Source organism: Lissotriton vulgaris, chromosome 6 (genome assembly GCF_964263255.1).
Source record: "Lissotriton vulgaris chromosome 6, aLisVul1.2, whole genome shotgun sequence".
NCBI lineage: Eukaryota > Metazoa > Chordata > Amphibia > Caudata > Salamandridae > Lissotriton > Lissotriton vulgaris.
The window spans coordinates 779,792,298-779,809,018 of NC_141694.1; the positions used below are offsets into that span (position 1 = coordinate 779,792,298).

The following is a 16,721-nucleotide window of genomic DNA, read 5'->3' on the forward strand; positions in this document are numbered from 1 at the left end:
CCTTTACATTTCTAGTTGAAGTACTGGACAGTGTAGCCTTTTAAGTATAGGCTGCATTATTTGTCTTTAATTCTCTCTTAAGTCTCTATTCAGGATTGCAATGAAGACAGCTTAAGAGATTATTTTTGATTGCTCCAGGGTCCCCGCTCATGGGCGCGACTATTCACTAGATTATGACTATACACAGAGATCCCCTACTACAGAACCCTGTGTGCCATGCCCACAGAACCCACTGCCCTGGCATACTTCAGTCACCCCTCTTGCTGGGTGCCCTATGCCAGAGCCATACCCTATACTCTTAAGTGCATTATAATCCTCGCGGTTAACACTAACTTTGGTTTGGCTTTATCTAAACATGTTGTGTAAGGTGTCAAACACTTTGGAAAATTCCCCCTCCCCCCCCCCCCCAGCAATTCTGGCGGCGGGGGTAGCATTTCACCCTTCTAGAGGGAGAAGACATGTAGTAACTGTTAAACCCGGTTAAAGTTAAACAGAGCCCCAGCATCACAAAATGAATGCTGCTACCACAGACACGAGTCCGCCTTCCTGCTGCTGGACGAAACTCCGGCAGGGGAGGCCTGGACAGTAGGTTTCCGGTCCAGGGAGGTGCTGGCACCTCCCCAGACAGGCTTTAGCGTATTGGGGAAGGGAGGGTTGCATTCAGTGAATGCTTTTCAGACACTGCCTGGGGCACACAAGGTGCTCCATGCATTTCCCAGTTCAAACCGGTTGCTGGGGCACTCAGCCCCAGCTCTGGCGCAAAACTGGACAAAGGGGAAGGGGTGTAACCACCCCCTCCCCAGGTCCACCCATATAGGACGGTCCTTAGAGTTAGTCCAACCCCTAAACTTACTATAAGTATAGATCCACAGTCCCTAGGACTTTAGACTACCCTGGAGGAAACTCTGCAACATATATCTTGGACCTTCGACATTCCATATCGACTGGAAGACAGAAGAAATCTCCCTTGTGGTCAAGGATTGACCACCCTGTTCAAATAGGTACCAACTGCATCTTTGCCGGTCTGCATTTTCGAGGCTCCCGCCGGATCCCGAAGAATCTTCTTCACAGGACACGGACTTCCAGACATATCTGACGCTGACCTGCCCTCCCAGCACAGCTGAGACTTGTGGCGGACACGAGAGACGCGGGCCCGGAACTCCTGGACATTCTGCATTTTGCAACCTGCACCCACTTCCCGAGGTATCCCGAAGTTGTGCATTGGGGTGCATGAAGCCCCAGGCCGAGCACCATTTGCACCGAAGCTCAGAGGCCCACACTCCACGAGTGTCCCGCGGGCCCGCTTTGTGCATTTCCGCTTGGCGCGTCTTCGCGGTTCCTAGTCCGTTGGCTAGTGATCCTCCAAGAAGACCAATCTTTGATTTACTTTGCTTTCCTGGTTGCTCCCGGCTTGCTCCAACTCCTCTTCAAAGATCCTCAGACCTTGCTGGTCTGCACCGAAGCCCATCTCGACATCTTGCGTGAATTACGTTGGCAAAGGCTTGTTGGATCCAATCCGGATACTGACACTGCAGTGAACTAGATCCTTCGTGGGACAGCTCGAATCCAGCTCCTGGTCGTCGTCGACGCCTCCTGGTCCTCGTGGCTGAAGAGACAAGCTTCACTTTTTCACCTTAAATCACCCGACATTGGCTGGCATCTTCCGGTCGCCATCCTGGTCACTGGCTAGTGGCCCAGACTCTGTCTCCTCTGCTTTCAGGTTCTTCACATCTCCAATCCAACCTTGGATTTACCCGGACACTTTTCCTCTGGTCGCCTGCAGCACTTCTTCGCAGCTCTCCATTGGAATCGACGACTAAACCAGACCGCAAAAGCCACCTATGCACCCGGCTTCCCTGGGTGAGGTAACACGAGTACTCCAGTGCTCCCGTGGGTCTTGACTCTCGAAGTGTCCTGGTCTAAAAGGGTTCCATCGTAGTTCACCTAGAAGTACCCTTAAACTATAACTTTGTAACTTGTTAGTTCTCCATAGAAAGTCAATCGTAACCCGCGGCTGTGTTTAGACACTGCACGAGTCTCCAGTGGGCCTCCTACATCCTAACCTTTGGTGGTTCTAGGCTGCCCCAGAGATTCCACAGGCCCTAGGCCTGCTTTCTAACTCTCACATGGTTCTTATACCAGTATTTTGGTATATGGTTTGTGAGGCCTCTAGGGCATAACGTATACTGTGCAACTTATCGTATGCTGATTTACTTCCTTGTATGGTACTTTTACCTCTGACCTCATAAAAAGTGCAGAGGGGTTGTGTTTAGAATAAATACATATATATTTCATATATATATCTTGTGTGGTGTGCTTTCATTTGATCATTCAAGAGATTATAATTGGTAAAACAACTTGCTTAACTCGTCTCCAAGTCTTAGCCTGAAGGCTGCTCTCCACAGCTACCACTAGGATAGCTTTCTAGAAGGTTGACTCTATAACCTACCATCAATAAGGGTCGTTTGGACTGGTGCAAGGTGCCCACTAGAATAGTGGACATCATAAACCAGGCCAACTTCTCACAAACAAGTGTATCAACAAACCTCAAGAACCTCAGGGCCTGGAACAGCAAGTTGCCAACAATCATATAGGGTCTTTGGGTTTTCAAAGTTGGGGTGTGGGGAGTGTCCTAGACGGTGCTTGAGAAGTCCTGAACAATCGAACCAGATCAGACAGAAGGCCTGCTTAAGATCAACAGAAGGAACAGGGAATTCCAACTGAATCTTTTTCACTGAAATTTGTGGGAAGATCTCATGGACAACTGTCCCCTGTCAGAAGACATACCAGTTATAAATAACTTGTTCTCCCACCTCCTGATGGGCTTCGGTTGAATCAGACTATGGGTCGCAGTTAGCAGAGTTGTGGTTGGAGCCCATGCACAACATGCAGATGTCATGCAGGTTCAACAAAGGCATCTTATTACAACACCTATGATTTTTTTGCAGAGGACACTTGACAGCTGTAAAAAAAAAAATAATTGGACAAGCAATAATTGGGTTGCTGTCTTGATGACTGACCACAAAGCGGTCATCTTTAAAAGGAGTCATGAAAAGTTTGCACAACGTCAGCTGCATATTTTTGTTTTAAGATCTCTAAAAGGGTCAACATGTTGCTATTATTTTTCATTGTACGATGCTAAAGTGTTTATATTACTGAGAGAGTATTAGTTATGTGGAAACAGATGTTTTGTACAAAGTAAGCGATTTATGAGAAAAAAACGTATCTTACAGAACTATATCTCATTACAGAACTGCATTTTACTAACATTTCATTAGTCTAATATAATTTCCTGTAAATGTATTTTCCAACGTGGTCGCTCTGCTGGATGTCTGGGTGTCGCACTCTTTCGAACTCTACTTCAAGTACCTTATCAATGTCTCTTACGCTCTTGTCTGCTTGGTTCATTCATTTGGAATTGACATAGCTCTAGGAAAAAAGCGTTGCGTGTACCCATGGGAGACAGCTTGACCAATCCTGATGTCGGAACGACGTGGATGATATTTCTGATGGCCATCAATATGACCATAGGTGGATCGGGTCTCTAGGGGGTGGTATTAATCATTATTATGGTATAAGCTAACAGACACGATCTCGGTGGGAGACTTGTAATGAATACACTTTTTTAAAAAAAAGTCACAAAACAACAAGCATTAAGCACGGGCACACGGGAAAGGGGGCGGGAACGGGTAAACGAACAGCAGGAGGGGGGCGGGTTAATGGGCACACGGACAGCGGGAGGGGGCGGGAACGGGCACACGGACAGCGGGAGGGGGGCGGGTTAACAGGCACACGGACAGCGGGAGGGGGGGCGGGAACGGGCACACGGACAGCGGGAGGGGGGGCGGGAACGGGCACACTGACAGCGGGAGGGGGGGCGGGAACGGGATAAAAAAAAATAGTGAAAATGCCGATTACCTGCAAGGAAAGTGAAATCGCGCAGCCCACCCCTGCTCGGAGTAGGGAGCGGGTCGGGTCTGCGTCCTCACAGGGAGAGCAAGCAGGTTGTTGTGATGAAGGATGCCGAGACAAAAAAAAAAAAAGCACCGCCCACCGCCGCATGACGTGGGCAAAAAGCGAATAATTCTCGGGAACGCCCACGAATCTGCTCCGGCAATGACGGACAGATGTCTGTTCCAATGGCTAGCCTCCATTTATGGAGCTAGCCAATGGAACAGAGAGGCGGAACAAAGCACACAGTGTAAAGACATAAGATTTCGCCTGCACGAAAGGCTGCTGCGCAGCTTTCGACAGGCGAAACCTAAAAAGGGGACAGGGACCTCCTGGCTTGCTACCACCCCATTTAATTGTTGGATGCATATGTTAAGATTCTATGGTCATTCTTGAGACGTTGGAAGACTGGGCCAAGGCTAACTCCTTTTTCTTGGTCATTCAACATGGTTTCTGACTGGGCCTGTGCACAGTGGAACAATCCTTCAATCTATCCCTAATGATCTGTCAAAGCCGGGAGAGGTTTATTACATCTTGCCATCATGGACCTCTCGTGTATCTGTGACTTGGTCAAAAGGACAAAGTTTTGGAAGCTGATGGAAAAGGTAGGAAAGGAAGTTAACCTGTTAGACCTGTTCAGGTGGTTACATTGGGACCTATCCTATTTATAGAGAGGGGGACACTAGGAGCTGATCATTAGGTCCAAGGACCCTTGCTGCTGAAATGTAACCAGTACACAAAGGGAGTCACTGTTTCTTGTAAAGGATGAAAGAGAAAGAAAATTTTGCATTAGGACACCTCTATTAAAGTGCATTTCCATCAAAATAGAGATTGCATAAAGCCGATCCAGTCAAGCTGTGGTGTAAGACAGGGATGCATCTCAGCTCCCTTTTTAATGTAGATCAATGCCATGGACTCAGTGCTTGTTACAACCGAAAAATACCTACCCAACATTGGACCTCGCTTAGTTCCTGTACACATATACGCCAACGATGTGGTTTTAATAGTACGTACCGCAAATGCCTCCAGAACCTGCTTGATTATTTTAATGATTTTTTAGGTAAACATAAACTAACTAAAGGTGAACAATCAAAAATCATATATTATGACCTGTGGTCCTAAGACTTCCCGTTCTCGAAAATTCTTTATGGGGGATTCCAATTGCTAAGGTCCACAATTTCAATTACTTGGGTATTTTATTTGAGGCTAACTTAAAAGTGAACAATTTACTCAATCAAAGAGTACAGAAGTTCTCAGTGGCATGCAAGTCAGATTTTTGATTCTCAGGGAAATTGGGCCACAAGCCCATCAAACAGCTGGTTTTGCTGTACAGAAGCAAATGTCACCAAAAGGGGACATATGGGCAGAAGTTTGGGGTTATATTAATTTAAGGCATTTTTAACCCCAAGAAAACAAATTGCTGCTGTACATTTTTAGATATTCCAAAAAACACTCCAATTCATATTGCACATGCAGAACTGATAATCTCCAAACTGGAGGACCTGGTGAAAATAGCTCCCGAGCTTTTGTGGATTAAAATACGGTCCTCTCCCGAGGCTGGCTTTTCTTATTTGTTCCTGGAGGACTGTATGAGGTTGGACAACATGGCCCTAATTCCCTGGCTTACTTATGTTAAGCAGGCCTTTCAAGATACTGCAAGGCCCGATTTATTTAACTTATCTCTCAGTATTGGCCTTAATACCAAAGGCATAGTAAAGTATTTATTGTATCACTCCCATGGGGAATCCAGAAGGGCCAGACTGAATACCATGGATTCTGCCATACGATACTTACCGATTTCGTCCAGTGATATGGTGAAGCCCCATCTATTATGGATTAGACACCCGAAGTATAGATTTTTACCGTAGACGTCAGAGGTTTCGCACTTTTTTGTCACCTTCATGTTAACAGATTGCTGCTCTGCTGCCCATGTGATTAAAACTCATTACAATCAACTGTTTCAACAATAGACTACACTCTGGTTGACCCCGACCTATTCACTCACATCAAGATTTCCATATTCAGGCACGGGGAGAAAGCGACCACTACCCACAGACCTTTGCACTAACAACTTTGCCAACTAAGTCCGAGCAAGCGCAGCCTTTATCTTTGAACACCCAACTCTTCAACCTGCAAAGGCTAAATTGGAACAAAGAGAACATTTCCAACTTAAGGGAGACATGCCACTCATTGTTGTCACCACCTGCCATGGGAATCCTTCGTGGTGGATATAAACAAGAATTACCAAAGCAAACGCAGAGGACAAAAAACAATAAGAAACGGAGGAGGGAAATGTTACACTCCAAAACTACGCTTATTAAAAAGGCAAATGAACGCTTATCTCAGGGCTTAACGTAAAAAGGATCTTCAACTACCACAAGAAACCTTGAAAAAAATTGAATCCTTAAAAAACGAGCTAAAACAAGAGACCAAAATGGCCAAGCGAAAGTACATGGAAAAACTAGAGTGCACTATACTACATGCAAGCAAACAGCAGAATTCCAAAGACTTTTGGGCACAAATAAATTTCATGCTCAACGGCAAACATCAGCAGTTTAATTCAGATATGACCGACCAGCTCTGGTGTCGCCACATCAACTCACTCTATATAACTTCTCGCACAATACATCCACCGATAACACACTGGCACTACCATCTGAGCCTACTACAACCCAAAGCCCGACTATAATGGCAGAATCAAATTCCTCCGAACCCAAAGTCATCTTCAAACCACTGACACTGGAGCTTACAGGAGAAATCGATCAAATCGCAACGACGCAGGTATTGAACATCATAAAAAATTTGAGAGCAGATGGAGCCTCTGGTCCAAATGGCCTCCCCAATGCCCTATTTAGGCAAGATCCATAGTTTTGGGCCAGCCAACTATCTCCTTTGTTTTGTCACAGCCTAAGCACCGGGAGAATTCCGGATTCCTGGAGGGGCAGTATTTTACACCCGATACACAAATGAGGAGCCCGCTCAGATCCAAATAATTATAGGCTAATAGCTTTAATAGATGTAGAGGCCAAGATCTATGCATCCAATCTTCTTGTAGATCTGGAATCCTGGGTCAGTAGCAGAGGGCTAATTCATCCGACACAAACAGGCTTTAGGGCTGGAATGGGCACTCTCACAAACTAATCCGCGCTAACCCTCCTGGGTAAAAAGGCAATCGATAATTTTCCACGCTTTACACCTGCTTTTTAGACTTGACAGCAGCTTTCGATAAAGTGCCTAGATCCAAACTTTGGCCAAAATGAAAGCCTGGGGCGCGCTGCCAAAGCTACTAGGAGCAATTATTGAGCTATACTCATACACCTGGGTTCAAATAAAAAAAAAGGAGACGGCCGATGTTTAACTAAGAAATTCATAACTTTGAACGGCCTAAAACAAGGCTGCGTGTTGGCCCCCAGCCTTTTCAACATCTACATCGCAGAAAGTGATCTACGTACAATCCAGGGAGATCCACCAAAACTGGGACAAACACCCATAGTTAGTCTACATTATGCAGACGACATTGTGCTCCTCTCAAAAACCCCGATCGGCCTACAACGTTTGATTTCCAAACTCGCGTCCTACATCACCAAAGCACAATTAACTAAAAACCTTAAAAACTCAAATATCTTATGCTTCTCCAGCTTCCGAGAGAAAAAAACCAAAATTCGTATGGAGGATAAATTCTTCTATATTGACACAGGTGGACAAATATAAATATTTGGGCATTCCACTTGACCATCAATTAAAGTACAACCACCACTTAGAATTGGGGAAATCAAAAGCCAAACAGCTTCAATTTGCCTTTAAAACTATACAGACAAATCTAAGTGGTAGTTCTACCGGCCATATGCTAAAGATCGTAGCTGCCAAATTCTTGCCATCGCTTACATATGGCTCGGAAATGATGGCAACCAGGGACTCCACATTGCTAAATCTAGCCCAACCCAGACTGCTTAAAAACCACTTCTCGATCCGGAAACACATCTCACAAGCCCAAATACGCTTGGAATATGGACTAACTAATCAGACTCCGGCAAGACAAGGTGCTCTGGCCAAATACTACTGGCGCATGAGGGACGCTGAAGATGACACCCTTGCCCATCTCTGCTGGCTAGAGGTAGAAAAACAGGCCGGGTCCTCTAATTCAACATACAAATCCCTCAGGCAAGCGCTTGTTTCATTAAAGCTGGAAGAAACCTGGCTTTCACCCATATCTTACAATGCCTTTAAACACTTCACCAACAAAGCCATTAAACAAGCATCGATGCTAATGGACATAGACGCAGTGGCCGGAAAAAGCCATGCCTGGATTGTGCTGCCAAGTTACATACATCTGAAACCTCAGCCATACTTGCAAGATTGTTTTAGGGACTATTATAAGAGGAAATTAAGCCTTCTGAGGCTGGGATGCTTCTCGAGTAAAGACCTCACCCCCAAATGGCAACGGTCCTGGTCAACTTCTGCCTGTCGTCTCTGTGGCAACAAATCTATCGGTGAGGTTTGACACCCTGCACTCCTTTATATGTAAATGAATCAAGTAATCCTTTGTTTATGGGTGCTATCGTTTGCTCTGACTGGCTCAAGTCAGTGACATAACATGTAATTCAAACAGAGAACTGCTTGTAAACGATGCACTGTGCACACGTCCCCGTAGGGTATTTTATCAACCACACTTGTCGGTAGTTTCAACAATTATAACAATGATTTCCAACAAATTTTAAATAAAACATTTTCTAGTATACCAAACAATAACATGCAACCAATCGGACTATTGTTGTATCTGTTTAGAGCATCCCCTGACGAAGGTATTGCTATACCGAAATGCATTGGGCGCTACTGACAAGATGTATGTACATGAAGTAATGTACCAAGATTGAAGCATCAATCACAAGACAAGAAAAACTTCGATTAAACAAAAGATGTTTCGCATCCGATTGGTTGCATGTTATTGTTTGGTATACTAGAAAATGTTTTATTTAAAATTTGTTGGAAATCATTGTTATAATTGTTGAAACTACCGACAAGTGTGGTTGATAAAATACCCTACGGGGACGTGTGCACAGTGCATCGTTTACAAGCAGTTCTCTGTTTGAATTACATGTCTCTGTGGCAACGCCACAGAGTCTTTATTGCATTTAATATGCATATGCCCTGCTCTGCAAAAACTAAGGAAAACGCTTTTGCTACCACTTTTAAGAGAAGCTCAGGTGAGAACTTGCAGGGTGGCTGTGATAGAATGCCTCAGCGGGTCCCGGACACAACTAGCCTGCAAAACTATAAAATTCCTGGCTCATGCTGCAGAAGAGATAGAAAACAAGGCAGTAATTAAAGATGACCATGGCCAATCGGTCTCATCACGGCTGCCCCTGGACTCCCACTTCCCTTCCTAATGGTTATCCCTTTATTTTCACTTTTCCAGGTTGTGTTCTCCATTCTGAGTCAAAATGCGTATTTTCCACAAAATTAATTTATTCCCCAGAGTTTTTTCTCTTTCTCCTAGTACAATTATCAGTTGTCTCGTAGCTCCTTTTTTTTTTTTTTTATTGAAAATTCATTCGTACAAAAAACAGATACATCTTAATGAAGAAGAAGAAATTCCATTGTTTCATAATACGTTTCAGTATACGTTTAAAACATCATACATAGCGCTAGTCATTCTATAAATAACTTTGTGCAGGGGTTTGCATATACGAATAAATATACATATTAGAAGCTCATCATCCGATGTTCAACGCTGCCCCTCTCTCCAGATTTTAAAGGGGTCCCAAATCTTATTTCCAAAATCCCGTTTTTTCTTCCCCTTATAAGAATATAAAGTAGATTCGATATTATGGATACCAAGAAGCCTGTTCAGCCACAATTGGAAGGTTGGGGCATTAGGATCCTTCCAAGCAGCTGATAGTAGGATGCGTAGAACAGCAACAGCTATAAAAATAAAGGCCTCTGTTTCTTTGTTCAGACGGGCCGTTTTGCTATCACTCCCGAGGATCATTATTGTCGGGGATAGGCAGATCTTTAAGCCTAGCAGCCCCTCTAAAAATTTCTCTATCTCAGATTTGATCGAACTAAGCTGCTCACAGTAAAAGAACATATGTAGTAAATCCCCTGGACCTTTCTGACACCTGGGGCAGTTCCTGTCATTTCTCATGCCCCAATCATGTAGCTTAGATGGTGTATAATACAGGTTAAAAAGTGTTTTAAAATGCTGAACCTTCAAATGAGAGGATCGAAGTACCTGCTTATCCAAGCTCAGGGCCTTATCAAAATCGGTATCTGGATCTTGGAGTCTAACTGCCCAGGCAACCTTGTGTTTCTCAAGATCGTCGGGGGATTTTTCAATTAGTGCTTGATATATACTGCTAATCCTATCGCCTCCTCCTAGCAAATACCCCAGTACCGGGCAATATGACTCAGGCAGGATATCAGACATGACCGATTTAAGTGTTTGTGACACCTGGAGGTACTTAAAGATTTGGTCGTTGGGAAGGCCATATTTCTCTTGCAGCCAGTTGAAGCTAGCAACGCTTCCATTCAACGTCACATTGCCCACCGTCCGAATACCCAACTGCTCCCAGCACTTCCAAGCCCCATCCACACCCAAATTAGGTGTATACCCTGAGTTCCACAGCGGGGTATATAGATTTATCTTAGGGATATGGAATAGTTTCTGCAGATTTTTCCACAAATCCCAGGCACTTAAAGCCGCCTTATAGCGGGATTTTTAAAAAAATCTGCGACTGGTTTTTCTCAACAAAACCCCCACAGCCTCCTTTCCCATCAGTAATTCGTAAATTGAAGGTAAAACATATAGATCTGAGGTAGGGTCATTTGTATATCTTTCTCTGGACATTGGCTCAAATAATATGGACATCTGAGTTAGCAACCCAGCCCAGTGGTAGAATCTAATATTTGGAATCGCCAAGCCTCCGCGTTCCTGGGGGAGGGTCATAAATTTTAATGCCCTCCTGGTTTTACCATACTGCCATAAAAAACTGTTAAAGATAGACTCGATCTTTTTTAACATACCCTCGTCAATTAGATATGGTATGCATCTAAACAGATACAGTAGTTTAGGCAGCATGGTCATCTTTAACACGTTGGCTCTCCCAATAAGTGTAAGGTGCAATGAGTCCATCCGCTTTAAATCCGATTCAATTTTCTTAAAAAGCGGGAGATAATTATCTTGTATAATAGAGCCTATTTCAGCATTAATTATTACCCCGAGGTAAGTGGCCGAGTCGACATATCTTTGATCGATTTTAACTATCCCCCTGGAACAAATTACCTGGGTCTTTGACTCATTCAAGCGATACCCCGAATGCATACCAAACTCGCTAGCGATCTCTACCAATACCTTCATAGCCTCAGCTGGCTTTGGTGTAGTTACTGCCAGGTCATCGGCATATGCCAGTATTTTGCTCATAAATCCATTTGTAACTGCCGGCTGTATTCCCCCGTTCCCTAGAATCTGCCTAACCAGAGGGTCGATATACAGAGCAAACAGGATGGGTGAGCAGGGACACCCTTGACGGGTGCCCCTGCTTATCCCAATCCTGTCCGAACTCTGGCCCATCAGCTGTATTCGGGCACTTGGGCCGCAATACATGGCTTTAATGGCCGTCCTGATTTTTGGGCCAAACCCTCTCGCCATCAATACATTCCATAGATAGACCCAACTGACGCGGTCGAACGCTTTTTCTGCGTCCAGGAGGATCATGGCTACTCCTCTCCCCCCAGCAGCATAGGCCTCGAACAGTGAGATTGCTCTTCTAACGTGATCCGCCGTTCCACGACCGGGGATAAACCCATGCTGCCATGGGGAGACGAGTCCGCCAATAACCCTCCCCAACCGCATAGCCAGGATCTTGGCATAAAGCTTGTTATCCGAGTTTATCAAAGATATAGTTGTCTCGTAGCTCCAATGAGATAGTCATACCTTCCCTCAGCCACATCCTTATAATTTTATACTGCGATTGTGTATTTGTGTAAGTTTGTCAAGATTATGTTTTAAACTTATTATTTTTCAGGTGATTTAAATTTTGTTTTTATGTTGACCTTACAATGTACATGCTGTTTGTATGGTGGTAAGACCCACCCTTTTATGATTTTTATAAATCAAATAAAAGTATTATTGACGTACAATCAACTGTGTATTTTATGCTTCTTTTAATAAATTGTATGTTACCCCGAGAACACGCTTTCTGCAGCCAATTTTGTGAGCACAAGGTTTGGTATCCTATAAAGCTGGCTTTCCGTTTTTACAGCACTTAGACTCAGAATCTACTGGTCATTCAGCAATCAGTAATGTTGGTTGGGCCATAAAGATCAGGAATATGTATGCCTCGCCCTTATCAGGTCCCAAAGTATTTAAAGTACTACTATTGCATCTCAGGTGGGCCTTCACTTTAGAATTACATTGGTCTGGAACGGTTTTGAGGTTTTCTTGGTTGTAAGGCTAACTTCGATGATGCAGCTGTGTAGTGTTTGAATCCCGGTTCTCTGCATTTGCTTTTGTGCAGTGCTTCTCACTACAGAACAACTGCTGAGAGGCGATACCTTTTATCTTGGTCTTACATTGATGTTTTTTATATTTATTTACATTTGTAAACCGTGGTTTTAATATGCGCGTTAATGCCCAAAATGGCCAAATAAAGTGTTATCGACTATCTTTCTGATCGGATATAGTTCCCCCTATATTGCGAATGTCAGTGACTCCGCTTATTCAGTCCTGGAAAAGAAAAACTTTCTATTCCAGTATATGTTTTATGAACCTGAGAGTAAAAGGCGTATTTATCGGTGTGGGAGTGGAAATAGTTCAGGCCATCTTTCAAACCCATCTCCTCAAATTGAGCTTTAAACTAGTGGGAAGCCTCTCTTGTAGCCTGTGTCTGAAGGGGTGTCTTATCCGTTTCTGGATGCCAAATAAAATGAATATCTCCGCCCATGGGGATCCTCCCCTCTGCCAGTCCAACCAGCGTAATTAATACTTGTTCTAAAAATGCTTCTTGATGGGCATCAGGTGCATATATGTAGGTGTTTCTAGGAAGAGAGAGTGGTCCACAGGAGAATCCAAGTCCATATCAGTTTTCACGTATTTTTTTGTAAAGAAAACACACCCAAAAAACTCTGGACCTCTTGAGTAGGTGTGTGTGTAGAAGTGTTATCTATTAGGGCTTATAGCACCAGGCGCCTGCCTTCCTTTTCTCTCTGTATATGTCAGAGCTGTATCTTGATGAGAACTGCCACCCTGCTGTTTTAGTTTCCCCTGAGGTCCAATATTGTGACTGATAGCCCTTTTGTTTAATTCTAAACTGGTCTTTCTTCAAGAGATGTTTCTCCTGTAAAAATACTATATCTGCTTGTTGTTGGTTTAGGTAGGGCCAGGCCATGCTCCTCTTCTGTGGCGAGTTCGGACCCTGTATGTTCAGAGTGATATATTTAATGGTTGCTGTTGTGGTGGACTATCTAAGGGGGCAGTGGCCCCTTCTACTGTGAGCCCCTTATGGAATGTGCTTTGTTTAATCCTGTGAGATATCCCTAAATTAACAAAAACACCTAAGCCTATGCAGATCCAATCAGTATCTCATCTTCTCGACCACCACTTCACAAGCCGAGCTGCATTGAGTGTGTCTGGTCATATGGGGTTGTGATGACGTGCCTTCTTTCCACCCGTCCACAGCGTCCCGCCACCCTTTCTCGTCAGTCTCCCCAGCTTTACATGTTTGCTGTGTGATAGTCCTACATATTCATACCTTCTTGGTTATCACTGCTGGTCGAGCTCTTCACAGCACTACTTGGTGTGTCTCCATCAGTTGGCTTGTTACCTTCAGTGTTGGGAAAACCATCTGATGACCTAATTTTGTGGCTACTCTAGTTATATCCACCTTTCATTTCCTATGAGTGGCAGTCCTTTGTCATGTGGCCACTCTTTAAGTTTCTCCTGTAAGACGTCAATCTGGTGTCCATAGTCTGTCACACACACACCTCGATATAGTTTTCCCCTGCTGACTCATCGTAGTCTGTAGTGGTAACTTTGTGGACACTTTCCTATCCTGCCACTGGGATGCTCAGCATTTTCCTGCCCTTATCTGGAGTTTTCACTGTTCTTTCAGAGCCCTTCCACGTGAACTGTACACCCTCCGGAATAATCCATCTGTATTTAATAGGCTTCTTATACAGTTCTGCAGTCACCAGTTTAGGGGTTCAGAGTTTTTGAAGTGTGACTGTGGATAGATCCTGAAACAGGGAAACTACACTGTCACCGTAGAGGGCTTTCCATGATTTGTATGCTGCCGTCATTATGTGTTATTTCATGGGAAACTTATTAGACCACCAGGTCCAGTGATTTCACCTTTGTCTCTGCTGTTTTACGTCCCACCCTGTATGCTCTCTCTATGCCAATAGGTAGGTTCGTATCAGCTTGTAAAAAAGCTCAAAATAGTTCTGTGATGCCATTTGTCATATCGTCTCCTTCCGTTCCTTCTATTAAATTAAGAATGTGGATATTGTTGTGCCCCTGACCTGTTTTTCAAGTCTTCACATTTGTTTGCCAGTCAGGACACTTGTAATTCAAGATGGCATTTAAAAGTGGTTATCACTTGGTCCACTTGCGTCGCGATAAACTCCTCAGCTATGTCTATGCATTAGTCAAGGATTTGTAAGTTGTTTTTTTTCTCTTCCCAATGTCTTTTCCACCCTCGTCTTGGATCGAGTTCAGGTCCCTGCGCACCTTCAGTCCATGGGGGTTGTACCTGCCTTTTATCCGCCCTCGAAGGCAGTCCATGGACCTACCTCGCAGTATCCCACAGTGAAATCACTCCTCTACAGTCAGGCTCCTAGAGTGGCCGGCCCAAACTCTGTGGTGTTTCTCAGTGGGGCTCAGCAAAGTGCCATGCCCCTTCAGTGCTGCTGCCCAGGGGTGTCCATCCTGTGGTTGCCACTTGCAGCGGAGGAGCGGGTGGAGAGGAGCAGAGCACGGCAAGTTAAACCCAGCAGCCATCTTACCCAGAAGCCATTCATACATTCTTCACATACTCTAGGCACGAGATAAGTGACTAAGTAAAGAGTTCTGATTCCATGCAACATCATGAGTACTCTTCTTCCTAAATACATTATTGCACCCCAACCGACTGTTCAGAGAACAAATCTAAAATAAGAGCTGGGGCAGTACTCATGGTACCTATCCACTTGCAGACTTACCAATTCGTTAAAATCTCACTAGCAATGCCGAATAAACAGGGATGGTAGAAAAAAAGGAATGGACCGGAACAAGGCTGTAACAGTATTTTTGTATACTTTCTTTATAATCCACTGATTCAGCACAACAGAATGTTTTTCATGGAGTATCCAATCTGGCTAATGATTAGTTCACAAATTGCTTGAGGTGCCAAATGAATAAACGTGAGTCTGTAGTTTACAGCTTAGTAGAAACCGGTTAGGGTGGGTGTGTGCATGAATGATCATATACAATAAATTGAAGAAAAAGTAGTAGATGAGCAACATTTTTAGTAAAGTGATAGATAGGCATCTAAATAATAGTTTGAAAAGTAACAGAAGAAATTACCTTCCTCCAAGAACTTGATGTCAGATGTATCAAGATTATGGTCAGTTTCAAACAACTTTTTACCTAAGAAAAAGATGAAATATAAGAAATGTTTAGAGTCTTGTGATAGTATTGAAATTAATGTTTTGGGAGATTTAAGCAATAATTTCAGGCATAAGGCATATGGAGTTACAGTCCTTACCTGCCACATTCACGAAGTATTACAAAACATCAGCAGTCAGTTACATGTAAGACACGGGTAAGAGTCGCAAAAAAACTAATTGAGGATTTAACCATTATGGAAGCACATAAAGCACCAATTCTTACTGGAGCTGCTTCTAACAACTGAAAGAGCAGCAGTTATTTTGTGCTACATGTGCATTCCTCACACTTCGTAAACATGAGTACTATTCTAGCCTCTCGTGAGACAGTCATGGCCATTCCCTATACTAAACAATGGTAATAAATAGCCTTTTACTCTTTGACTCACTCATCATGTGCTGGCATTGAAAATAAATTTGGCCCAATAGACCTCATTTTTGGAGCAACTATAATTAACGCACATTCTCACGTCACTACTGCACTGCAAAAGTCAAATTCAAGTTTATTACCACAGTGCAGCAATACTGACGAGAAAAATACTGTTTACTGCCTCTGAGAACACATAGAGCAATTTACTACCAAACACATTACAATTGTACCTTTGTATACATATATATATATATATAGTATGCTGATGCAAATACTCAGTTAAAGGTTAGTTATGTTTGAAAGAACACAAAACTGAAAATGCCCAGAAATTTTAGAATGATGGCGTGCAATGAACAATGGTGCCTGTAACGCGCGTCCCACCAGCTGTTTTCTTTGCAGAGAGCATTTTCTTTTCCCCCCCCCACATGCTGTTGGCTAAGGGGTCTACTAAACATGGGAGAGGACATGAGTTCTTAAGTTCATTGTGTGTTGTACATCATAACAGGCAAATGTTAGGGCTTATTCAATTTTGCGTTTGTTGAATTGCAACCAACCAATAACTTTTTTTCCAGGGAATTTCATGTTTTTGTTTTAGCTGTGCATGGTCTTTGCACTGGTCTTATGTCTTACGTCGAATCCTCTATTGGCCATGCACACAGAGGATGGTGCGGTGAAGCAAAATGTAAAGTTTAGGAGTGGGTATTGGTAATGGGTTTAGGGGGGTAAGGATACATTTAGGTTGAAGCGATGGTGATAAAGG

General features: G+C 43.7%; 1 protein-coding gene across 1 annotated transcript in view; it reads right to left on the minus strand.

Annotated features, from left to right (window-relative positions):
• Positions 1-16,721, minus strand: part of RWDD1 (RWD domain containing 1) — a 138,416-nt gene that overhangs the window by 32,524 nt on the left and 89,171 nt on the right. Inside the window, exon 6 of the mRNA XM_086926805.1 lies at positions 15,512-15,574. Coding sequence (XP_086782931.1) covers positions 15,512-15,574 — 63 coding nt within the window. The remainder of the gene's footprint in view (positions 1-15,511; positions 15,575-16,721) is intronic.